The following is a 27051-nucleotide window of genomic DNA, read 5'->3' as shown; positions in this document are numbered from 1 at the left end:
CTCCCAACTTTATATTCCCCCCTCCCGCTCCAGCCCCCCCCCCCATTTCCCTTATTCGGCCCATAGCTGAACCCCATTGGTCCAAACTACCTAACAACAGGCTGAGCGACAGAACTGAGAGCCAATCAGATCTCTGCTTGATCGATGCGTTCCATGAACTCCAGAACTTTTAACGCGGCCCAACAGCAAAGTTAAACTCAGTCCGCGAAAATATGTTTAAAACTAAATATACAAGTGAATGTGTGCATTTGATGTAATTTCAACACTTTTAAAGTACAATAAGTCTGTGGATTCTTTTTAATAACATTGTTATGCTGTTGCTGATAAATGATGAGTATTTCTCATGGTAGTTTTGCTGATGGTCTAGTCTGGTTGATACGAGGTGAGTTTCTGCTTCATGCAGGCGTTGAGACTTTAAACGGGATCTTAGGTCTGAATGTTCTTTAGATGTGGACAAGGAACCAAACACTCACTCACACGCTGCAATGAGTGACGGGCAGCGGCTTTACGTTTTTACCATCCCTGCGCAATTCACCTGCTGCCGGTCCCCCCCCCCTCCCCCCCGGCTTTCTTCCTCACACATCCCGTCCCCGAAACTGCGCGCTCTTCCTCAGAGACGGGAGCGTGCAGTTTTAGGCACGTCAATTCACAGGTTTCCGGGTGGTGCAAACTCTGTGAAATAATAGATAACAGTAAACTGATAGTTTTCTCTCCAAGCACCGCTACTACTGCGCGCCTCTGGCATCGCATCGCGCCCGAGAAGGACTGGTCTAATGAAAAAAAAAAGTATAATTAAGGATTTGTCTGTGAGCCACATGTGACCATCAAAAGAGCCATATATGGCTCGCGAGCCATAGGTTCCCGACCCCTGGTCTAGTGGGTCTAGATGACCCAACTCACAATGCTAAAGTGCCTAGGAAAGCACATGGGTTAAGTATGTAAAAGTGGCAGAAATATAATTTTTTTTATGTTCCCTTTCATTTCCTAGGTAAATAAACTTCTGTAAGATCTTTTGTTTTATTGTTTAATCAAAGTGAAAGAAAAAAATTGTGAATACAATTTTAAATGTATTGTTAGTGTTATCTGTTTTTAATAGAGCCATTATGGTAAGGTAATTTCCCCTTTGTGGGATTAATAAAATCCTCTACTCTGTCAAAAACACAATTAAAAGCAGGATCCAGTTTAGGGGTTTTGAAAAACTTTCAGTGTCTTCGTGGTTTAGGGGTTAAGATACTTACTCCTGTGCCGATCATCCAACCAGCTGATTCAGTCCATATGTGCCCCACAAGGTAATGTAAACACAATGAAAGCCAAGCAATTGTTCTTTTTAAAATCTAAAATAAATAAATAAAAAAGTCCTCATTTTTAACATTATCTTAGTTTTGTTTTAGCAAAAGTTGCAAAGTTATTGTCCGTCATTGATGCTTTTCCGGCGTGGGTTTCTGAATTTCTGAATTCTGGGAGTGAAGTGCAAACTTTTTTAATAAACTCTAAATAAAATATTTTTTAATAAACTGCATTTATGAGCTAATCTACAAAAAAAAGGCTGTGGTGAAACACGTAACTTCGGTAAAAATAATACATTTATGATGGATGTCAAACCTTTTTCTACGGCGTAATTTATTTAAATAAGGATGAATGAATATTTTCCTTGTTCTATTAAATGTTTTCCACTTATCCATTTGACGGATTACATTGAATATTTTTAGTCCAAATTGTTTTGAAAATGCTTTGAGAAATAAAAAGGTTAGATTTTAAGCCAAAAATACTTCAAATTTAACACAAAAAGAAAAAAAATCAAATTCAATTTTCAATTCAATTCAATTTTATTTGTATAGCCCAAAATCACAACAACAGTCGTCTCGATGGGCTTCGAAGTAAAACATGAAATCAAAAGGATCACGAATACAAAGAGTTCAATAGAAAAATACTAAAATGAACTAACAAACTGACTAAGCTATACTGGCATCCCTGCCCTTAGACCCCCCTTCGCGGTAAGGAAAAACTCCCAAAAAAAACCGGATTCCGGAAAAAACGAAGAAACCTCAGGGGTGCCCACATGAAGGAGGGATCCTCCCCCAGGACGGACAGGCGATTTACCAGAAATCTTAGAGAAGAATTAACTTATCTAAATCTACAACTACATATATAAAAGTCCAGCAGACGAGCTTCATCCAGCCGTGGTTATCGGGACAGTCAAAGGCGCGAGTCGAGCCGGAGACAGGAACCACAGCCAGGTGTAGGAACAGGAGCAGAGACGAGGTACTCGGTCAGGTACAGAGCAGAGACGAGCCAGAGATGAGCCAGAGGCAGGATCCACAGCCAGGTGTAGGAACAGGAGCAGAGACGAGGTACTCGGTCAGGTACAGAGCAGAGACGAGCCAGAGATGAGCCAGAGGCAGGATCCACAGCCAGGTGTAGGAGCAGGAGCAAAGGCGAGGTAAACGGTCAGGAACTGGAGCACGGATGAGCCAACTGGAGTCTGGAAGCACTCCCACTCCCCAGGAGGGGAGAGGAAAAGAGGGACAATACATGAATCGCACTGCACCAAACAGAGGCATGGAGAACTAAATGATAAATTATGATCAAGAATAGAGGAGAGGAAGGGTAGAAGTAAAAAAGGAAAGAGGACAGAACCCCAGTGCACCATAGTTACCCCAGCTTCAACTTCTAGCAGCCTTTTAAAAGAAATAGTTATTATTAAGTTTAATTTAAACAAACTAACATTAAGTTAAATAATCTCTGAATACTAGCCAGTCTGACAATAAGCCTGTCCAAAGAGGAATGTTTTCAGTCTAGCTTTGAATGTAGAAACTGAGTCGGCCTCTCTTACATGAGCTGGGAGTTTATTCCATAAGACAGGGGCTTGGTGGCTAAACGCTCTACCTCCAACCGTACTTTTACTAATTCTAGGAACCACAAGCAGTCCTGCATTTTGCGAGCGAAGTGTTCTGATTGGTTGGTAAGGGACTATGAGGTCCTTAATATAGGACGGGGCCATTCCATGTAAGGCCTTATAGGTTAACAGGAGGATTTTAAACTTGATTCTAGAATCAACTGGGAGCCAATGGAGCGAAACTAACACAGGAGTGATGTGATCTCTTCTGCTGGTTCCAGCTAACAATCTAGCAGCTGCGTTCTGAACAAGCTGGAGACTTCTTAAGGAACTCTTAGGACACGCTGCTAACAAGGAGTTACAGTAATCCAGCCTCGACGTAACAAATGCATGGATGAGTTTTTCAGCATCACTCTTAGAAAGTATATTTCTGATCTTAGCAATATTTCGCAGGTGAAAAAAGGCAGTTCTACATGCCTGAGATATGTGAGCCTTAAATGATAAATCCTGGTCAAGTAAAACCCCAAGGTTTCTAACTGTGGAATTGGGGGCTATACTTATACCATCCAGGGAGACTATCTGAGCAGACAGAGCATCTCTGAGGTTTTTAGGACCAAGTATAATGACCTCAGTTTTTTCTGGGTTCAAGAGGAGGTAATTAATTGTCATCCAGGTCTTGATGTCACTGATGCAGGCGTTCAGTTTCTCTATCTGGTCATTCTGGTCAGGCTTCATGGATAAATACAACTGCGTATCGTCGGCATAACAATGAAAATTAATGCTGTGTTTCCTGATTATGTTTCCTAGGGGTAACATATAAAGCGTAAACAGGATCGGTCCCAAGACTGAGCCCTGTGGGACTCCATAGTTGACTCGAGTGCACTGAGAGGAATGGCCATTTACATTAACGAACTGATACCTATCAGACAGATAGGATTTAAACCACTGGAGAGCAGATCCTCTGATCCCTATGTCCTGCTCTAATCTATGGAGTAAAATACCGTGGTCGATAGTGTCAAAGGCAGCACTGAGGTCCAACAGGACCAGAATAGAAAGTAGTCCCTTTTCTGAAGCCAATAACAAGTCATTAGAGACTCTAACTAGTGCAGTTTCCGTACTGTGGTGAGGTCTAAACCCCGACTGAAAGTCTTCAAAGTGGCTGTTGTCCTGTAGGTGGCAGTAAAGCTGCTTAACTACAACTCTTTCTAGGATTTTAGAAATAAAGGGCAGGTTTGATATCGGTCTATAGTTGGCCAAGATGCTAGGATCCAAACTGGGCTTTTTCAGAAGAGGTTTAACAACTGCATATTTAAAAGACTGTGGCACGTAACCCGTTTCCAGAGAGGTATTTATCATTGTTAATATGGGATCATTAATTAGGGGAAAAGTTTCTTTAAAAAGTCTAGTGGGAATTGGGTCTAACAGACACGTTGAGGATTTGGAGGACGTAATAATTGATGTTATTTCCGCTTGATCCACAGCAGTGAAGCAGTCTAATGTTACAGAGGTTTCTATGGATGCCTCCATTTCTACCGCTTCAGCCTGCTCTGGGCTGATAGTAGGAATAACTTGATTTAACTTATGTCTAATATTTGAGATTTTACTATCGAAAAATGTAAGAAAATCATCAGAGCTGAGAGAAACAGGAACATGTGGTTCCACTGAGCTCTGACTGCGAGTTAATTTAGCTATAGTGCTAAAAAGAAATCTTGGATTGTTTCCATTCTCTGATATTAAGGTTGAATAGTACTGGCTTCTAGCTCTACGCAGAGCTTTTTTATAATTTAATAGGCTATGTTTCCAGATATCCAGAGACTGCTCTGAACCGGAGCGGCGCCATTCCCTTTCCAACTTACGGGTTTCTTGTTTAAGAGAACGAGTTTCAGCGTTAAACCACGGTGCTACTCGGTTTTGTCTGACGAACTTAGGTTTCAAGGGGGCAACAACATCGAGTGTACTCCTGAGGGCTTGTAAGGCATCATTAACAAAGTGGTCATTTATACTAGGACTGATACTATGGGAGCTGGTCTCAGAGTATTTTCTCAGAATATCACTAAGTACTGGCTGAACTGTGTGTTTAAACTCAGACACAGAACGGTCAGTTAAGATTCTTCTAAGTTGTTTCTTATTCACTGGGGCAGAAGGATGTTCCAGTGTAAGCTGGAAGGTAATCAGAAAGTGATCAGAAATGATGGGGTTAAGAGGAAGGACACTCAGCTGGCTGATCTCTATCCCATGGGTTAGAACAAGGTCCAGGGTGTGCTTATGACAGTGAGTGGGTTCATTCACACTTTGGGTGAAACCAACATCTAATAAAGCTGCAAAAGCCTTTCCTAGGCAGTCACTGGGGTCATCAACATGAATATTAAAATCCCCTAAAATCAACATGTCATACATTTAATAAAAAACAGAAAATCCTTTACAAATTCTTTATTTTAGCATAATAGTAAGAAGCCTCTCCTCTGATTTTTTTATACAGTTGAAACTACTTGGATCACAAGGGTACATATTAGTTAGCCCATTTTACAATAATCAAAAACAATTTTAGGAAGTTCTTATGCACTCATTTTCCTACACAAAATAATCAATATCAAGATCCTATTTTAACTGAGGACCATAACTGCATGCAAGACTAAAAAAAGAAGACAACTAATCTGTGATAGCTATTGTTATGCTGCTGTTCATCTAATATCAGTTTCATTTACTACAAAAACCAGGGACTGTAGAAGAAAGAAAGTCTCTTTCTGCAGTACTACGCCCCCTAATGTCAAAAGTACAGAACAGACCGGGCTCCCAACTGTACTGATCCAAATTGTTCCGTTCACCTTCTTTAGTTGGGTTGAGGAGAAAGGGCTTTGTCTAAAACCTAATACAGATTGAAGGAAAAAAAAAATCCATATCTTTTTTTGTCTTTTTCTTTTCACTCCAGTGTCGTTTTCATCCAAAAAACAAAATAAAAGGTCCTTGAAACTCATCAAAACATGATGCAAAGAAACAAAAAAGCCCCAGACAAAGTCTTCCTTTGATCTGTCTGGAAGCAAAATTCAAATATCTGTCTTATAAGAAATGATCGAAGGAGTCGAGCTCCTTTCAACAATGTTGAGAATACTAAAAACTAATAAATGAAAAAAGTTATTAACAAGTGACAAGAACTATATACTGTATTGCCCTGCCGCCATTTCCCCGCATGTGCTCATACCCTCCACGGATGGGAATAGTGTTACCAAAGCGAAATATTTTGCATTTCTCAAACTCGGCCCTTTTTGTTACCTCGGACTCCAGGATAAAAATGGCGCATTTTTTACAACCTCGTCTTAAAAAACCAGGACCAGTAACCAATAAAACCTTTGGTAAAATATCGCTTATTGCAGGACTCTGACGCTTATTTGGAAGGGATAAAGAGACCACAGGAATCCTTCGTGATCCAGTAAACAAAAAGTGGCCTGTGGAGCAGCCCATCCACCCAGGACCCCATAGGTCCAGCGTGGACCCCTCAGGCCCAGCGTGGACCCCTCAGGCCCAGCGTGGACCCCTCAGGCCCAGCGTGGACCCCATAGGTCCAGCGTGGACCCCTCAGGCCCAGGGTGGACCCTTCAGGCCCAGCGTGGACCCCATAGGTCCAGCGTGGACCCCTCAGGCCCAGGGTGGACCCCTCAGGTCCAGCGTGGACCCCTCAGGCCCAGCGTGGACCCCTCAGGCCGTGGATATGAGTGTAACAGTGACAGAAAGGAGCAAGTTTGAGAAAGTCCAACACCATCAGCCACCTCTTTGTCTCCAGGCTGGAAAACCAGTCACAGCATCTGAGAGTTCATCCTCCTTCCCACAGCCACTTCACTCACGGCTCGACCCAATGACAACTTTTACACATCCACAGCAGAACATCTGGATGGCAAAGCTTTTTCTTTGTGTTGCAGAGTTCCAAGTGAGCGTCGGCTGAAGCCAAACTGCAGCGGGGAGCCCCATCAGCACCACCCTCTCCTTCAAAGGAACCCTTTTAGCATTATATACTGTGATGATGTTAGCAGTAAAAAATAAAAAGACCTATAGTAGTAATTTTTATCACAAAGTGGACAGCTAATCAGAATAACTCATTAGTCCAGTTTAAACCACCCGCGTCAGCAGTTTTCAAAAACCACAACAGTATCAGAATAAAAGAAATAAAAGAGTATTTGCATTTGATTCACAATGATATAAAAAAACAGATTTTAAAAAGGCATCTGGGGAACCCAAGATTAAAAAAAATAAAAGAAAGAAACATACTAAGGCCACAATATTTTGTATACGAATGCTAATCTCACAATGTGACGATCTGTACAAACGGCATGGTGGGACGTTCAGAGATCTACCTGCATCCCTCCGCCTCCCACAGATTTACAGAAGAGTCGACTTTTGATGAAAACACTGGAAGTCTCTCTTTATATAGGTTGTATATATATCTTTCTATATATTTATACGTATGTATACAGCTGAAGTGACAGTAACACATACTAAATGATGTCAGGAACAGTTTTTGAGGGTGCCGTTCCAAACTAACCACACCATTGATAAAACGTCATTCTCTCTGGTTCCCTTTACAGCCGACAGCAGAACCAGACTGAATCGGAACCATTCTGGGGGGTTTTTGGGCCCGTTTTTCTGCATGAAAGATGAAAAACTAGCGTCCCATTGTGAAAGCACCTGCATGTTTTGGTCACAGTTGTTTCCTTAACTATGATTTTTTTCTTTTTCCATTGAAATGTTTTAATCTGTCACATTTTAACTTCCAGCTGAAAACAATTTAGAGAGAAAATCTGTTTTTATCAAATCTGACCTGAACTGACAGTTGTCCACATAAAACAAAAACCAGAAGCTAAAAAGCTTTCTGTAGCACCCTGCCACCCAAGCCTTACTGCCAGATGTGGATTCCTTTGTGTAGGGAGGGGGTCAATTTAGTATAAAACAGGGCCATTGTTCAGCACATTAAAGTTTCATGTTAAAAAAAAAAGAAAGAAAGAACAGTAGAAAGTGAACAAAAACCTAAAAGCCCATAGTTTATTCCAAGAATGGAGATGTGGCGTCCGGCTGAGCGAGAATGCGACTCCACTCTGCCCAGAGCTGAGAAAGAGGAAACCCTGTGGCTCGTTCCGTTGGCGGTGGCGCTGTGGATGCAGGCAGGGTGGAATGTCAGACTGCCAGCCGTCCTGGAGGGGGGTGCAGAGGACTCCAGGTCGGGGGTGCAGGTGGGGGCTCCTGGGGATAGGGGCGTGGATCACAGCAGGGCTGGTTTTCTACTTTAGCTACGCTGCGACCCTGGCACAACCGCCGATGTCGCAGCAGCCGGTCTGTGCGTGAGAAGTTCTTCCAGAGACAATTAAACACAATTAACAGAAATAAACACCACATGTGCAAAACATTTACACAAAATACACGTGCAAAGAAGATAGAGGTGTGGACTCTTACCTGCTGGCACCGTTCGCACTGATAAGGCTTCTCCCCGCTGTGAACACGCTTGTGTCTCTCCAGGTGGTAGCGCTGAATAAACCTCATGTCACACATGTCACATGCAAATGGCTTCTCTCCTGAAGAGCATATAAATACAAAGTCAATGCATCAGTTTTAGAGCCTTTTGCCATCAGAATGTGTCACTTTCTTCAACTAATCTTTCACTCCAGGATGAATTTTCAAGACTTAAAAATTAAAAAGAAAACAAAAACACAGGAGATAAAAGATTCACTGCTCTATCAGGTGATTTAAAATGCCTCTTCATCAACTCATTATGTGTAGATCAGAGTGGAGTTTCTTCTTTTTGTGGCCCAGATCTTTTACATCACAGTCACCCCACAAACTGGGTTCAGATTTTTTTAGACTGGTTCAACATCCCATCAAATGACGTGACAATCCAAACTCGAGTTTGTTGTTATCCTGCAAGCGACGGTGCCCGACCGGGCGGGAAGGGCACCGGGGGAGGAACGCATACCCGTATGAGTGAGGCTGTGTCTCTCCAGGTGGTTACGCTGTATAAACCTCATGTCACACATGGAACAAGCATACGGCTTCACCCCTACACACACAGAGCAACACATTAGCCCTAACGCCCACAGCTGCAAGAAAGACAAGTTCAAGCTCAAACTCGCTCTATGGATGAAAGATCTGCAGAGTTAACTCCTCCCACACCAGACAGTGACCTGCTTTTCCACTGATGTACTTAAGAGGTGATGCTGGTATCTGACAAGCAGTTTTTACAGAAATCAGTGTTATTTTTGTCACTTTAAAATCAATAAATCTGTGCAGGATACTTTAAAATATACATTTATACGAATTTATAAGAATGACTTTAAATCAGTTAAGATGTGCTTAAATGTATATTAACTTATTTTTTTAACTATTTAATGATCCATGCAGTACTACACAAGTAGTACACTGACAGAGCCTGAATTTTGAGGTTAGACTAGTGCGTTTTTGACAGTTTTAGTTTTGTGTAATTCATTGAAAATGTCATTTTAGAAACATTGGCCTAAAATTTTTTCATTATGGAAGAAAACTTCACAATTACTAAAATGTTTAACAATCAAAATCAGAATGACCAGATCAACAATGAAAACGAACTGAATGAGACAAAAAAAACTGGTTGTAAGTTTGGTTTAATGTGCACAATGTGTCTAAATCCTGACTTCAAATCACTAGAACTAAAACTGGGAATCTGATGGGCCTGGTCAACTCAACCAGGAGCTTGAACACTTTATAAATCCATTTAAAAAAGGAAAAGTTTATAGAATATCCTTCTGACTACCAGAAATGTAAATGTGTCCACTGTAGAGGACATTACTAAACTGGAGTATCTCCCAAATACTCCACAGTACTGAATTAACTCCTTTTGGTATCTACAGAGAAATCTTTGGGACTTTTCAATGATACTGAACATGAAGGGGTGGGGGGCTCTGGGAATTGTTGTTTTTGGCGGATCTAAAAATATTGACAGGATTTTTTTTTTCCCTCTGGTAGTCAGGAGGATATGTAGGTTTTGTAAAATAAGATAAAAAATCCAAAGTTTAGATATGTCAAATGCTCTGTGATTTAACCCTTTATTTAACATTGGAGCTTTAGCTTGTTCTTTGAATTATCTGCAACACTTCATTGTATTGTTATGCAATTTAGTAATAAATGGACGATTCTGACTCGAAGAAAAGTAGCTTTACGCTGTTTTCAACACTTTACAGTTCTGATACAAAGCTGCTTTTCTTTGATTCAGAATCTGCTGGCATTATTGAAATTGCGTAAAACAGTCAAAGACTTACAGTAGTTTGAAGAGTGTGTTTTATTTTGTGTCGCCAGCAACATCTCCAGTATTAAACGGTTAAAGAAAGAGACATAATGCAATATTTCTACTGGATCCTCACAAGAAAAGTAGAATATTTAGAAACATTGATTTAACAAATTGAGTCTTTAAAATATTTTTGAGGTTAGGTTAATAATCCTCAAACAATAAGAACTAAAGAAAGCAAAAAGTTCCAGATTTTGCAAAGCAGGAGCATTTGAGGCCCGCCTTCATCTTCATCATCTAGTCACGGCTTTTCACAAAAGAACACTGATGACTTCTAAAGCTTTCTTTTTTTCATGTTACAAAAAAAAACAATACGAAAAAGTAACTAAAACATTGGTTTAACTTTTAGCCATTGATTGGTAAACTCTTCCTGTCCCAAACCTTGAGAGTTCTGTCTATAATGTGAGGGTAGGTGCACTGAGGCGTACCCGTATGAGTGAGGCTGTGTCTCACCAGGTGGTAGCGCTGAACAAACCTCATGTCACACATGGTGCAAGCAAAAGGTTTCACACCTAAACGCAGAGCACCAATAAATTATTTACAGGAATTTCGCTTTCTGGTTTTCACAGTCTATCAAACATTTTTAAACTGTTTACAATTGATGGGTTGTTAACCATTTCTTCATTTGTTCCAACTTGGAAAATTCTCAAAAGTAGTCTGGAGAAGTAAATCCTGGCTTGACCTGTGTTACATGAACTATGAATCCACATTTTCACACATCTCATGAGCTGATGATTTCATAGTGCACATGTGTATTAGACAAAACTTGACTAAATATGCATCAGAAGTAAACATTTTTTCCAACAAAAGCTGATGAGAAAACCTAAACCTGCCACATAATACGTGGAGGCGGATCTGAGTGATATGGGTAAGGTGGGCGGACGCATACCCATATGAGTGAGGCTGTGTCTCGCCAGGTGGTAGCGCTGAAAAAACCTCTTGTCGCACATGGTGCAAGCGTAAGGTTTCACACCTAAACGCAGAGCAGTATTATATTATATGTTGCTTCCACTGTTATGCAATAAACACCTGAGCTATTGGTTATTAACCACACATTGACCAACACATGCAGGAAAAACAAAAATACTGCAAATGGAAAGAAAAACTTCACAACTGATCGACCAGTTTAAAAGATTTTCCTATCATTTTTCTCTAAATTTGCATTACAGAACCTGCAAAAATATTTGTTTTCTATTTTTTGGATTGTATTTCAGACTGTTTTCTGAAGACTAATAAAAAAAATGGAAGTTTAAAAGACATTAGCGTGTGTGCTGCTTGGTTTTTAAGCTTTTAAAGACCCACTCCAATGAAAATGGTGTTTTAGGCATTTTTAACATGTCCTTATGGCATATTTCTCATGATGGAGGACATGTATGAAAAAAGTAAGATTAAAAAACTGTTTAAGTATTTCAAATCCTTCAAATCGTAATGTGTCAGACAAAAGAAAAGCATTTGAAAAAGCTTAAAGTCGTTCTGTACAAACTACAATTAATGAGCCACAAGCTCCCTGCTCCGCTTCATTCCGATGTGTCCTTTTTCTTTGTCTGAGGCGGCTTCTGGCTCAAAACTGTCCAATATTGCTCGGCCTTTTTGGTGCATCGCTGATGTTAACTTTGGGTTTTGAGCTGGTGGGAGAGCTAGTTAACAAAGAGATGATGGGAAATGAGCGCCATAAGTCCCGCCCACAACTCATAGGCAAATTTCTGATGAACAACTGCCGCTCTGCAGAAACTAAGTCTTAAAAAACACTTAGGTTTTTTTTTTACACTTACAATAGATCAAAAGATTATCTGAATGGGACATTAAAATGCCAAATTTTATTTGAACCTCAAAAACATTTTTTTTGTATTATCCTTGGCTAAAAATGTAGTTCTTGTTGATGTTTATTGGTAGTGGGTGGGATATGTGAGGGTAGGTGCACTGAGGCGTACCCGTATGAGTGAGGCTGTGTCTCGCCAGGTGGTAACGCTGAACAAACCTCATGTCACACATGGTGCAAGCAAAAGGTTTCACACCTAAACGCAGAGCATTGTGTGATTATTCTCAAACTTTGTACGCAGTCTGTGTTCACAATCCATCAATAAGCAATTAAACCTCATCTGGCTATTTGGAATTGATGGGTTGTTAACCAATATCTCAAATCAAAGTTTTGGTAAACAAACATCAAATCGATTTAAATCCACAACCTAACACATCTCATGAGCTGATGATGCTTTTGTCCTCGTGTACTGATCAATTTATCTGATCATTTAGGGCATGAAGACCATCTTCTGCTCAGTTGGACAGAATTTGCATTAAACACCACAATCTGATGACTGCTGCTAACACCCTGATACAGTTTGACATCAGTGACATGGGTAAGGTGGGCAGACGCATACCCATATGAGTGAGGCTGTGTCTCGCCAGGTGGTAGCGCTGAAAAAACCTCTTGTCGCACATGGTGCAAGCATAAGGTTTCACACCTAAACGCAAAGTAGCAATATTATATCACTTTGCTTGACATTCTTTATTTTAGGAATAAAAAAATTGGTTATTAACCACATAAACCACCAATTCAAACAGAAAATAACTAGATTAATTTACAGTCAAAATCATCAACAGACACTATAATTCTGACTTGAGGTTTCTATCCTAACCCCTAATGATAAAATCACATTACTCCCTAAAAAATATGGAAAAACCTATTACTTCACACTTTACTTAGCCAAATATTTATATATACCAGGTATACATATGTAACACATGATGACACTGATGGTCACGGGTGCGGACCCATACCCGTATGAGTGAGGCTGTGTCTCGCCAGGTGGTAACGCTGAAAAAACTTCATGTCACACATGGTGCAAGCGTATGGCTTCACACCTAAACGCAGAGCATCGAGAGAATCAACACAAAATAACCAAATATTCCCTTTAAAAATGGTACGTGTAGATCTGATTTCAGTTGATCTCTGTGGTTAATAACCAATGTCATAATCGCTTAGGAGAGAACAAGATAATAGGTTGTTCATAAATCCTGTCAAATACATAGACTGTGGCGTTGTCTAATGGAAATCATACAATCAGAAACTGAGTATGGCAATAATAATTGAGTATAGTAATATTACTGTATCCTTGTCCTGTGACTTTAAAACGTGGTGGACAACACATGTACAAGGCTAACTTTAACACAAGGGTCTGATCTGAGTAACGTGGGTAAGGTGGGCAGACGCATACCCATATGAGTGAGGCTGTGTCTCGCCAGGTGGTAGCGCTGAAAAAACCTCTTGTCGCACATGGTGCAAGCGTACGGCTTCACCCCTACGCACACAAAGTACCAACTTTAGCAGAAACAACTCAACTGCCAAAAATGACCAACGTCAAACTTTACTAATTGCTTAGTAAAGTTTAGCTGCACTTATCAGCGCTTTGTTGCAACTGGTAATTTCAGTTTGTTTGCAACGGTCTGCCATTCCAATTAGAAATTACATTTTCAACACCTAAAGCTCGTCAACAGCTACAAATCTCAGTAAAAATGAAAAAAAAAACCTTTAAAGAAAGCAAAAATAACTGAAGCTAACAATTAGACAAAAAACTATAAACATACCAACAAGCACAACAACAAATTTCACCACAAAGCCAATAAATGCATAATTTCCACTTTAAATAGATCAATTTGATCACGCTGATCGCAGAAGTTAAGACAATTTAAGGCAGTTGGTAAACAACTATGTTTCACACAGACATGTATACAGTGATTGTTACTTAATGTTGTTCACATTCAACAACAGGGGGTTTCAAAACTTCCACAATGACAATAACTTTACCACAAAACATCCATCTTTAAAGAAAATGATGCAATGAGAAAATGTAAAGCTTGAAAATGTGCCTCTACATCCAATTTCCCTTAGATTAGTATTCTTTTCTTTTTTATTTTTGCAGAGGATAAAATTTCCTCACCTTTACTTTGAATGTGAAATGACAAAAACTGGACTGTGAGCAGTCAAGTTCACATTTTCAAGGTTTTCTTTTGCTTGCTGGAATAAATATTTTTTATCATTAATACTTTTGCACGTGAAATTCAAGGCAGTAGACGCTTGTTCTTGTTCAGGTGACAAAAAGGGTTCCTTCAGTTTTTGCAAACGTTGAAAAATATTTTAAGATTTCAACCCCGCTGCAAACCTTTTTTAATGCCAGTTAAGAGTCCGTTCACAGCAGTATGGATACAAGGTTCACCGAGTTTGAAATATGCTAACCTTCCACCACAGGCGCCACCCAAGCAGAAAATTCACTTCTCCAAGAAGACGGCATTACATTTGTTTTTCCTCAAGCTGCGAGGGGCTAGAGATTACTGCCAACTGTCAATTTCAATTCACAATGCAATTAATCCACAATTTAACACAAATCAGTGATAGATTTCTATGTAAAAGTTAAAGCTTTGTTGAGTTATGAACCTTTTCATAACTAAACATTTATTAATAAACTAAATGAACTCTTATACAATAAATCTGACTCAAAGAAATTCATTAATGTAAAAGAAAATTACTTCATTGATTTTAATAAGTCGAAACCGCCTTTTATTTTGTTAAATTTGGATTTGTATAGTAGTGTTTTAAACCCAGCCTGAATGATCAAATCTCACTCTCAAGACTTCAAAGTTTCCTTCAGATAATCAAAAGAAATTGTTGACGTCACAAACACAGGGAAACAAAAAAAGGTTAGAGCTACTAAAGCTCTATCTTTTTGATTAAACATTTAGCAGAAACTCTGTAATAAGTTACCACAATGTTTAGAGACTAATCAAAATTTACAAACCGTTCAAACGGAAACTTGCTCCATGCCAACTCAAGTACATCTTCTAAAGAACTCCTGCCGCTCTGCAGAAACTATCCTAGAAAACGACGTTTGGTTGGATTTTGGCTAAAAACGGCATCACAATACTTAAAAGACCACTGGGAACGCTATTACAAAAGATCATCATACTGAGTCTTCAACCAGAAGAGCAAGACTGACTAGAACCCCTGAGCCTCTCCTGCATTTCATTTTATACTGTTTTTCCAGCATGGGCGTTTTGTTTGTAATCATTTAGCATGTAAGCTAACGTATCACACATTCAATAGTCATGGCAGAAACTAAATGTGTAAGGACAAAACAGTGATGTGCCTTTATAAATAGAGATCTAGGAAATACAACACAGGGAACTTTTCTTGGACTCAATAATAGCTGGGAATAAACATCTCACACGTTAAATCAGCCAAATGTCACGCACATACTTAAGATTTCTATCAAACTACTTTTGGTTCGTTAATAGTAAGTCTGTCCTTGTCAGAAAAAAAAAAACCTTTAGGACATTATTACAGGTCTATGACACTTTCATTGATCTTATTTTAAAAGTGAAATGTATTCAGAAAACCCACAAACATCTGTTCTGTTAGGTTTGACACGGAACAAGCACTTTCCTTTTCTTAGCCAAGGTGGAACCCAACCCAGAGGAGGATCTGGCAGTTATAATGCAGCCGTCAACTAAACAAATGTTGGTATTCGTGTCATTTCATAGACAAAGTAAGGTACGGGGAATTTCACATGAGCACATTTTAAACAAACGTTACGACGACAACAAAGCATGAAATGACAGCAGACCAACAGAAGGCGACAAACTCGAGTTTGAAGCAGCCAAGTGAAGGATCATTCTGAGGCGCATGCATGAGCCAAGTCAGGCAGCGACAGAGTCAAGGTCAAAATAATAATAATAAACACAAAGACATACCTGTATGGGTAAGACTGTGTCTCTCCAGCTGGTAACGCTGAATAAACCGCATGTCACACATGGTACAAGCATACGGCTTCACACCTGAACAAAACAAAAGGGTTTAAGGTTTCAACACACTCGTAATGTTTTTAAAAACAAACAAACACCAAAACTATAAATAAATAAACATTCTAGATTCTGCATTCCTGTCATGCTGCATCAATGAAATGTTAGGCATTACACCTAAAAGGTCAAGTTTCAGAGATCACATTAGTCAAAAACTGGTGCTGTTTGGTCCACACTTAGTGATGCTCCAGCATCAAAGTCTTTAACGATGAGAAAAATCTCATTCATTTGAAATTTAGAGGGTTTTTTTTTAAATCAGACACAGCAAGGTTTTGCCTCTGAAAAGCTGATTCGTCAGCTGTTGATGTCTGCACTCAACATGCTTTTAAGTGTAATGCATTCCAACATAGAGAAAGGAGACCAGCAAAAATGCCACTATAGTTAACAGAAATCAAGGTAACTGACAGACTCACTTCTTCAGTGGACAGTTTTTCCAACAAAGCCTAAAAATTCTATTATAGATTTGATTACACAGGAAACTGAGCAATGAAAGATGACAGTTTAAAACATAAAGCGGCTTAGGAATAAAAAAAATAGGATTAAAGGGATTATCAAAAGGAGCAATTAATGCAAGCGTACCGGTATGTGTGAGGGTGTGTCTCGCCAAATGGTAACGTTGGAAGAACCTCATGTCACACATGGAGCAAGCGTATGGCTTCACCCCTAAATGTATACAATACCAAATTTTAGGGAAAAAAAGGCTCATGAACCTTTATACACTAGTTAACACAGAAAGTTACTGCAAAGTCTTAGTTTTCATGGCCACGTAGTTTCAAGTTAAATCAATCCTTATTAAAAAAGTACTTTTCATATGAAGTAACACATGGCTTTTGGACATAAAGCAATATAATAGTATGACAAATGTGGAGACTATCGTTTTACGTCTTAGGGTGCTTTCACACTGAGAAAAAAAGTTTGACATTTGTTTTTTCTCTCGGATAGTCTGGTGCAGACCAACAATTGCCCTCTACTCTGTGAAAGGGGTTTTTGGTCATGCGGGTGTGACCCACGGTGTTGTTCTCAAACTGTGTGAATGCAGACAGAGCAGCAGAGGAGCACAGAGTTAAAAAGGCATAAAACATACTAATGCTTTGCACAGACTGCCTAAAAAATGAGTAAAGAAAAGCAAACTTAATTAAAAAAAAAAGGATGGAAATGTCAAGTTGGTAAAAATGATCCAATGAGGAGGTGAAGGCAGCCAGGAGATGAACTGGACTAGCAGGTTTTCATTTCAATTTCCCCCCTTCTTTTTGATCAGGATTAAACAAATGTTAAAAATACATGACTTTTGAAGCAGTTTGGGTTGATTTTGTGTTAATCAAACTAATTTAGTAAAAGGAAAGGCATTGTTGGCGGCCATGCAAACCAGCTCTGCAGGACCAGCTCAGTGTGAAAGCACCCCAAGTTCTAATCAAAGGCAAGCACGGCAGTGAAAACAAAAGACAAACAACTGCTGTTTTTGTCAGGAGGCATAAGTAAAACTTCTACCCGTATGGGTGAGAGTGTGTCTTGCAAGGTGGTATCTCTGGAAAAATCTCATGTCACACATGGAGCAAGCATATGGCTTCACCCCTGCACAGACAGAGCAAAGGACTTTAAAAAAAACAACACATGGAACTTAACAGGACACACTCATGTTATGTATCCAGACATGCAAAAAAAAAAAAAATAGAGACAGAAATACAGTTTGTTGTAGGGAAACAATGTTAAGACTATCATAACCTACAAGAGAGCTTAATGTTCAATCTTAGTCTAATTTTAAATTCTGCAAACATTTGTTAGTTTAAGAATATTTCACAGGCAGAAGAAAACAGGCTAAAACACTGCCTTTAAGAATGAAAACAATTACTGCTAGGTACTTCTTAAATTCCTAAAAAAATAAAATAAAAAGGTGTAATTGTAAACTACACTTTAACACCAAAGAAGAAAATATGTAAAATGGGTATCTGGGTGTAACATAAGAGGATGAACCCATACCCGTATGAGTCAGGCTGTGTCTCGCCAAGTGGTATCGTTGAAAAAATCTCATATCACACATGGAGCAAGCGTATGGCTTCACCCCTACACATATAAATATAAATATTAGCCTCAGATTAATGAAGGTTTCTACACATGAACAGCAGCTTTAACCTATTAAGACATTTGGCTGGTGTCTACTCAAGCCTGAACACATTGCATTTGATTTTTCTTAGAATTTCTGTCATTTCTGGCCATGATAAAGAATAAACAAAGTCCCTGCACAGATAAATCTGGCTATTTTATTGTTTAATCTCTAAGTACATGTCTGGATACATCTGTTTGTGCTTAAATCTAAATTTTTGAAGCAGTTACTTGTTTTGATCCAGATAAACTTGTTGACATTGATTTAGATAAGTAAGTATAAGACGTTTGAAGGTGCTTTAAGAAAAAGAAAAAAAATACTGAGGTAAGCAGATGCATACCCGTATGTGTGAGGGTGTGTCTCGCCAGATGGTAACGTTGGAAGAACCTCATGTCACACAAGGAGCAAGCGTATGGCTTCACCCCTACATACACAAATTGACAAATTAACCCAAGACGTTCCTTTAGCTCCCGAATTAATTTATTAAACAAGCATCAGCTCAGAGGGACCAGATCATTTCATACTTGGGGAAACAGAAAGCATATTTTAGTAAAAGTGTCTCCTGTAATAGGGAGAAATGTTTCATCAAATGGAGAGCATCATGGTAGAAAATCAAAAAACAAATTTCAACAGGAATCTCTAGGTCAAGGAGCTCATTTCCACTGCACTTGTGATAAAGGTTTAATAGTATAAAAGTTGAATTAAAAGTGCAAAATGTGTTCTTAAGTACCACTAAAAAAGCTGATATTTTTTCTAAGCTTTTTTATGCTAATTTAACCAAAATCCCACTGCTCAATAAACAAACAAAAAAAGAAAAAAAAAACTAAATTATAATAAAAGCATAATGTACAAACACAAATACATCCAGTGGGTTTAAAAAAAACAGTTCCACCCCAACTGTGACCACCATTAGCAACCATCCACCAATGAAAATCACGCTGCCATCTCCAAATAAATTTTTACGGAAAAAAAAAACATCAAATAACTGTCTGTAATGGAAATACAGTCCTGGCTAATTACCCCAAGGCCAGAAAATTCAAAGAAATTCCCATTTAATAAGACTTTTACATCCAAACTGGTCTTATGGATGAATGTAAAACTTTTGAAGTTTTATTCTTAAAATGTTCATTTTTTTCCCCTCACATAATAGAAAGTTTGAATCCAAATTAAATGACAACTATAAACAGCAGCCAAAGTAAAGTCATTTTATCCACATTATTGTTTCACTTCCATCTTATAGAAAAAATAGCTTTCTTTTAAAGCAGCTGTGAAACTACTTTCCTTCCCAAATTAACTTATATTTGGAAGTCGAACTAAAAAAATAAAATTTATGGTAGCAGTAATTTGATCCTTTTAAGTACGACCAAACAATATTTTTCTATTTTAAGATTCAAATTTGTTGTTAAAACAATGTTATTTTAGATTTTTGTAGCTTAAAGTTAATTTCTGTTTAATAAATGTATGAAATCTCTTGTTCATGAGTGTGTATTGACTGCTTATTTAATCAAAAACTGTTTAGCAGGTTCAAAAATTTGAAAAATAGTTTATCATGTAGTGTCTCATAACCGTTTTTAAAGATCTTTATCTCCGCTAAACCCAAGTAAAGGCAGCAATAGATCCAGATCAACTTATACGAAGATGAGACTTGACGCACAGCGAGAGCAGCGGTACTTCATGTGAGCAACAACCATGGCTGAGAGCGAATAAAGCATTTGGCATAAATAGAACTGCATGGTAACATGAGCTTTCGGCTTTACTCATTTGATTTAAATGTGATTAGAGCTTTAAGAAGAAGAAAAACACTGGGTACGGTGAAAAGACGCATACCCGTATGAGTGAGTTTGTGTCTCTCCAGGTGGTAACGCTGGAAAAACCTCATGTCACACATGGTGCAAGCGTACGGCTTCACCCCTACACACACAGAGCATAACAACATTAGCTTTATAGTCTAATCAATAAAAGGATTGGGTGGAAGGAAAGAAAAAAATACACAAATGATATGAAATGGAAAATGAAAAAAAAGAAAAAGAACATACTCAAAGCGTTAGAGCTTGATCAAGTTATTATGGTTGACAAACATGAAGCGCGTCGGCTTAGTTTAGGTCAAAGTTAACCAGTTGACTTTGTCATGGTATTTTTATGGGGCATTCTGGGGCAGCAGTCATGGTTTGGAAAGAAGTATTTGATTCAAATTCAACTTAAAATGGTAATCTGACATTGATAAAAATGCAAAAATATTGCAAATACTTATCCAATAAAGCCTGTATTTTTTATTTTTTTATACATTAAAAAAGATTGGTATCCAACTGATTTTAGAAAAATTACTACAAGAAAAAAAAATGTATTTGGTATCTTCAAGTCTCAAGTTTTTGCTTGCTTTTATTTCATTTAAAATTCTACTGGAGTCCACAAGTTAGAGTCCACTATCAAAAAGTCTCCTTTTAAATATAGCTTTTTGTTACATCTACTGCAGTGAATCTTGACAAAACAAAATTTCTTTTAAGTTCTAAACAACTACAGGAAAAAGCTTAGGGTTTAAATTAAAGTCCTTAACAAAACTTAAGTAGTAACAGTTTTAGAATTAGGAGAAAAGAGTATATTTAAAACAGAACCTTATCAAAGACATGGCATTGCTGCCGAGTAAAGAAAAGAACCTCTAAATCTATAGCTGCATTCATACCGAACGTGATTCCTGTTTCAGGGGGGGGGGGTCCAGTTTCACTGTTAGTTCAATCTACAGACACCATCGGAGGTCCTGCAGCACGATTTAAGCGTCAGGCGTGCGCGCCGGCACGGCAGATTACAGTGCGTTCAGAGCTCAAATATCTAAACTTTGGCAAGGATGGCGCATTGCATTAACCAATCAGGGAGTCAGCTCTGAGCATGTGACATGGTCAGCGACTCCATGGGGGGGAGGGTCAGATCGTTTTTGTCCTAAACTTGGAGACATGATTACCGATGCTTTCGTAGAGCTCTTTAAACTAAATAAATGTGATCTCTCCACATCATCTGTGTCTTCCATGCATTGTAAATTAGATATACGCAGAGACTGCTCCATGTAGCGATCAGGCTAAAAACATTTGGCTGTAACTCCTCCCACACCCGTCCGGCACGTCAAACTTATGAACCAGTTTTTGGACAGACGTCGAGCAGCGAATTCACCACGAGTCAAAACAGAGGTGTATGACGCAAATGTGACGCACGGATCGCGTTCGGTGCGAACGCAGAATAACACTATTCAAAAGAAACATGTAGAATAAATCAGTTTACGGAAGCAAAGCTCCAATTACTTAGGATTTTCTGCTTAGGCAAAAAAATATCCAAAGAAATCAAACTATTGAAGCCAAACATTGTGGTTCAATGCTGCTGTCAGTCTTAAGTCAACAGTACCAACTATTGACTTGATATAAAACAAACCCACATGGAAAATACCATTATGCTAAAGTCATCTGTGAAGTGCAGGAATGCAGAAACTATTATTAAACCAAGAAGCGGCTAGTGGACATTGGATTACAGAGCTAAATGCTCTGTTTGCTATTCTATAGACTGCAAAAAAAAATGTTAATGATTATGGACAGAAAGAGATCCAACACAGAGCAGGAGAACAAAAAAACTGACCTGCATGTGGTGTAGATAAAAGTAAATAACTGTACATGCATGTTATAAATGTGAGATTGATCAAGTTTGGAAAATCCCCAGAGACACACTCATGTCTGTGGAGGCTCACCAAGCAGTTGCTCCAAAAAAATAATTTAGAAATAAATTCAAAATAAACGAATACAAATTTGGTTGAACCTTTAAAACAACACTTAAAAATCAATTTCAAAAAATGGACTCTGCAGACAGTCGGAAAGAAAATGATGTCACAATCTTGAATGGAGATTTTTTTAAAGGTCATAGTGAAAAAAGGAAAAAAATGCCAAAACCCGAGTTTTTAATAGTGGACTCTACACTACTGGACCACACAGACAAAGATTCTAAAGACTGTGCATGACATGTCAGGATGGGAAGATTTAGGGTGTGGCTTTGTTGGAAATTACTGTCCACAGACAAAATGAATCGTCAGCATCTGCCCCTTCATTCAAGTGACAGACTACATGCGCAGTCAGACTTATGTAATATGGGTACGGTTAAAGGACGCATACCCGTGTGAATGAGGCTGTGTCTCTCCAGGTGGTAACGCTGAATAAACCTCATGTCACATACGGCACAAGCATACGGCTTCTCCCCTAAACCGAAGAGCACCAGTTTTAGTTCAAGTACTCACAGTCCGGTTAGCTGTGAGGCAAATCTTTTTACCAAAACAAGATTAAAGCAGGCCATGTCAAAACCCTTACAGCTGCTGCACACTCCCAGATTCCTCTCAGCCCAAGCGCTCAAAGCTCTTTCAACAGGTCATTCATCTATGCAAGCATTTAAGGTTTTTATGACCCAATTATGAAACATAAGGTGTTCAAAGCGGAAACCATACCTGTATGGATGAGGATATGTCTCTTCAGGTGATATCCACTCCTGAAAGCACCATAACAGTGATCACAAATAAAATTTTTCTGCACTTTGGAGGATGGGCCATTTTCATCTCCACCCGCGCCCTGCAGAGAAAAGATTTCAATCTTTTAAACATCCATATTATCTGCAGCTCTGTAGCTCAATAGCTTATTTACAACAAGCAAAATATGTGTTAAATTTGTGGTTTTATTGTGAAAAAGAACTAATTTTGCAAGATTAGCTTCACTATTAAAGAAAATAGAATTAAAAAAGGATAATAAAATGTTATTTACATGTCAGCCAATGGGAAAAGCCCTCATGGTCCTACTCCCCCCACCGTTAATGGACGCAATTTCGGTTATTGTGCTCAGCCTCTCCTCCCCCCTCCCCTCCCCCCTTTTCCTCTCTAGAAAACCTCCACCCCCTCTCCATCTTGCCAGCTCTCCTCCCCCCACCCCCACACAAACAAAATTTGTCACCATGAGGGCTTGGAGTCTGCAGAGCTTCGGTGAAGTTAAACGCTGCGAGGAGCCAAAACCCACGACCACTAAAGAAGGGATCTACAAGCACAGACCATTCCCCTTTTTAGCAATCACTTCCACTGACCTTCCCTCCCCTTCCTTCTTGTTCTCTCACTTTACAGGGCGTTACCGATTTCCTGTTCTTTTTTTTCTGTTGCATGTCCTCGTTGGCTCTCATCTCTTTCTCATCCAGTAAGCGTGGAGTCTGGAATTCACCTTCCTTCCGGATAAGCTACGGAGCAGGAACAAACAACTATTTTTATAGCCATCAACACTATAAATATAATGTGAGGTGCTACAAAAGAGCTGGATTCATCAATTCTTTTGTAAATTAAATAAATAAATGGGTTCTTTTTCCATGATTAGTGGAATGTTAACATGGTTTAATCTGTCAAATACATTTAAATGTAACAGAAAATGTGTAACTCTGCGGTGCAATTAATAAATGAATAAACTGGTTACACGGTTTCCCTAAAAATGTAAAAACAACTCATCTAAGTTTCAAAATAAAGAAAGCTGAAAGCATTAAAAATCCTAACAATGGTCCTTTTCAAACATTTATATTGACATACGTAAATGACTAGAAGCAAAGGGCTAATACCTTACACCAAAACAATAAGTTAAAGCCCAAATTTAAATCCACATTTCCCTTGTGTGTTCTAACCAGTGGTGGACAGCTCATTCCAGACGGGAGGATCATGTGGCTCTGAGGAGCACGGTCAGGTCCCTCTCTCTGAGGTGGTCCATGGCCAAGGGGAGCCACCATTTTTTTGGGTGGGGCTGCCATAGAACTGGCCTGCATCAGTGCCATACTGGAGAGGACAGCTTCGCAGCCAAGCAGCCCCGCCTGAACAGAAAAACCAACCAAGAGCAGCGTTTTAGGAGCTATATCAGAAAACAAGCTTCAATTTCAAATGATGTGCATCTAAGGAAATTGTGCGAGTCATATGATATTTTACAGGGTAGTTTAAATTGATTACATTACTTTTTGGATGGACATCGACAACATCCTGAGTGACACAAGACTGCAAATAAAGTTATTTGAAACCATTTTGGAGTTTTCAAAACAAACCCATTTCATATGGTCGCGGACTGAGCTGCTGGGCAGATGGGACATTGCTGTGGTATATGTGAGCGCAGGGACAGGGGTGGGGACAAGGTCATCCAGAGATCCGTCAGTCAGGATGGTCGGGCTGGTGGGAAGGCACACCCACCTCACTCATCTAGCATTAAAACTGAGAATGCGGGTGAAACACAGAGACAAAAACCCTGATATGAAAAATCAGTCTTATTTCTAAAAGTCAACAGGTATTCGTTTAAAAAAAAAAGGAAAGATTCTTAATTAAAATCTGTACATCACAAAATCACTATAAGAACTACCAGATGTGCTGCTATTGCCTGACACAGATATACACAAACAATACACACATGCTTCAAAAGTGTGTCAGTAGTACTGACACATTTATTAGGGCCTACAAATAAATAAACAGGCCAGTAATATAATTTATATTTTTTTAATTTATTATTTTTTAATTTATAATAATTATTATCTTTAATGTACACCGGTCAGCAACAGAAAGCTGTTCTTATCGATACAATTTTAGCTTCAGGGCATAAAGGTGTATTGTGAAATACATTCAAAAAAACGAATGTACAATAACATAGCACTCATGTAGCACAGACTTGTTTTAGAAATAAATAAATGCCTTTATAGCTCTTTATTACTGCCAAAAACTCCAATTCATAAGATTTTGATTTGCAGGCCAACATTATAGTTTGGTCTTTAATTTAAATCTGTTTGTTTAAATCAATTTGCTATTTTAAAACCAACATTTAACTACGTCATTGCAAATTAAACAAAACATCTAGATTATAAACTGAGAAACTTATAAGGTGATGAACACGCACCTAAAACTTGATTCTGACATTTTTCTTTTACTAAAAAGAGATTTTAGCCAACAATATGAACTTCAATCTCGTTGAAATAGTTTTGATTTAAAGTAATTGACCCATAACTATAGTTGATCATTTTTGGCCCAGCAAAACCCCTAGTTAAACAGTTAGAGAGACAAAGTAATTACAGAAAAAGTTGAACTAAATATAAAAGTAGCAAAATGCAATAAACATTCAGTACCCCCCCCCCCCCCCCAACTCAATGATTACCTGTTTTTGACCAATGATGAAAAAAAAACAAACCTATAACTTAATTTAAAATGTGTTTCCAAAATAGAAAAAGGGGGGGGGGGGGTCCATATCATAAGATAAACTAGAAAAAAAAGACTCAGAGTGCACAAATTATTGCTTTCAATCTTAAATATTATAACAAACGCCTGCAAAGTTTTTCAGGAGAGGGGAAAAGAATACAACTTTAGCAACTTAGGATAAAAGATTAAATAATTGGTGGACAATAAATGCTATTGTTTTTGAAAAGGAATCTGAATATTTATCTACTGGTATATCTGAAATACCAATCAGCGGAACGCAGTTGCAGTTTTTAGAGGAATACGTTTTAATTATCACCTATTGAGGTGTACATGTGGAGGGAAAAGGATAGCTGAGTTTGCATCTAAGAGATTTCTGGTCCTGAATTAATTTATTACAGAGAAATAAAAGTTTTGTTTAAAAATTCTCAATATTATTTAGCAAAATCCTGGGAAAAGTTGTTTTGTGTGATAAAAAAAACTCCTATGATGTATGAAGAGGTTCTGCTCTTGGTGTAAATGCTTATATTACCACAATAAATTTTGATTTAAAGGCGAAAAAACCGTTGAGCATTTCACAACCATGTACAGGAAATGGGACGAATAATTTAAAAACAACAACACAAGAACCACCAAACTGAACCAAACAGGCCTAATTAAAATTATATAACTCGTATTTTCCAAGTAAAATGCAAAAACTGGTTGATGAATAGTATAAACCCAAATAACGTATACATCATCATTATGTGCTTACCACATGTATGTTTTTCACCTCTTAAAATAGAAGGAAGGCGTTCTAAAACAACAATGTGTTCTGGACTGGTCAACTCAGGTATGCTAAGCTTGCCAGCTAACGGTGCGCTAACAACCAAATGCTAAATAAGCAGAAATGCCAGTAGTTCAGACGCGTTACATTTTTCAAATTATATATTTTTCATTCAGAACCAAACATGTAAATTCGACAACATGTTGGATCTTTTAAAATAAGCACAACCTTACAGCAGTGGTTGGAGTGGCCTTCGCGCTCAACCCACCGCAACTTTTGCACGGTTGCTAACCTTAGCTAGCCTCGCGCGATCTTACACAAAAACTAGAAATCGACTAAATATAAAGCCCACCTGGTCATCTGCTTATTACAGTTGCTGAACATGTGCGTGTGCATTCCAGGATGGATATACGCCTTCCCCACGAATTTTACTGAAAGCTCAACTGGTTCCAGACAAGGTAGAGCAATAAAGACATCCGTGATGGCCGTCGCCGCGAGCGCCTCCCCCTCCCCAACAGCATGCTAGCGTTTGTTAGCCACCTAGCATCGGCGCTACAACAATGTCCACAGCAAATTGCTGCTTTCCCTGATCCCAAATGTTACAAAGACAAAACAGATCCACAACTACACTTATTAAAACAGCTCCTCATTTCACTCGGAGAACGATATTTCCTACCTTTTTTGTTTGACTTGCAGAGGTTTGCAGGACCGTGTAGTTTACAAACACAGGAAACGCCACAGGATGTACCTCACTCCCCCACACAGCAGCACCGGAGCCTCCCCAGACTCACAGAAAAGGTTCATCTTCTGCACCCCGTGAACACAGAGAGCGCTGTTCCAAGTGAGAATACAGTGGGGGGGGAAATGTTCGCTATTTATTTAACGCATACACGTTGAGTCGTGATGTGTGCTGTTGGTGTGTCTCGTCAATTTACAGCAGATTCGAAGCGACGAGCACCGATGAGACGCAGATAAAGGGAGGAAC

General features: G+C 38.8%; 1 protein-coding gene across 26 annotated transcripts; it reads right to left on the bottom strand.

Moving 5' to 3' along the window:
* Positions 1-5251: 5251 nt before the first annotated feature.
* On the bottom strand, positions 5252-27033 carry LOC101163567 (gastrula zinc finger protein XlCGF57.1). 26 transcript variants are annotated; one of them, XM_023955184.1, is made up of 21 exons: positions 26743-27033; positions 24172-24334; positions 23764-23946; positions 23230-23331; positions 22562-22682; positions 22236-22319; positions 19918-20001; positions 18431-18514; positions 17967-18050; positions 17478-17561; positions 16569-16652; positions 15882-15965; positions 13352-13435; positions 12915-12998; positions 12515-12598; positions 12068-12151; positions 11026-11109; positions 10565-10648; positions 8793-8876; positions 8276-8394; positions 5252-8173 (listed from the first exon to the last, which is right to left on the bottom strand). In XM_023955184.1, exons 2-21 carry the CDS (start codon positions 24214-24216, stop codon positions 8000-8002), a joined length of 1920 nt encoding a protein of 639 aa, XP_023810952.1. In that variant the 5' UTR covers positions 24217-24334; positions 26743-27033; the 3' UTR covers positions 5252-7999. The 26 variants fall into 26 exon arrangements, with proteins under 26 accessions (XP_023810952.1, XP_023810950.1, XP_023810951.1 ...); XM_023955182.1 differs by having other exon boundaries at positions 23185-23331; positions 26743-27031; XM_023955183.1 differs by lacking the exon at positions 26743-27033 and adding an exon at positions 26419-26652 and having other exon boundaries at positions 23185-23331.
* Positions 27034-27051: the final 18 nt, after the last annotated feature.

Source organism: Oryzias latipes, chromosome 5, assembly GCF_002234675.1.
Source record: "Oryzias latipes chromosome 5, ASM223467v1".
NCBI lineage: Eukaryota > Metazoa > Chordata > Actinopteri > Beloniformes > Adrianichthyidae > Oryzias > Oryzias latipes.
This window is presented reverse-complemented; position numbering and strand designations above follow the sequence as displayed.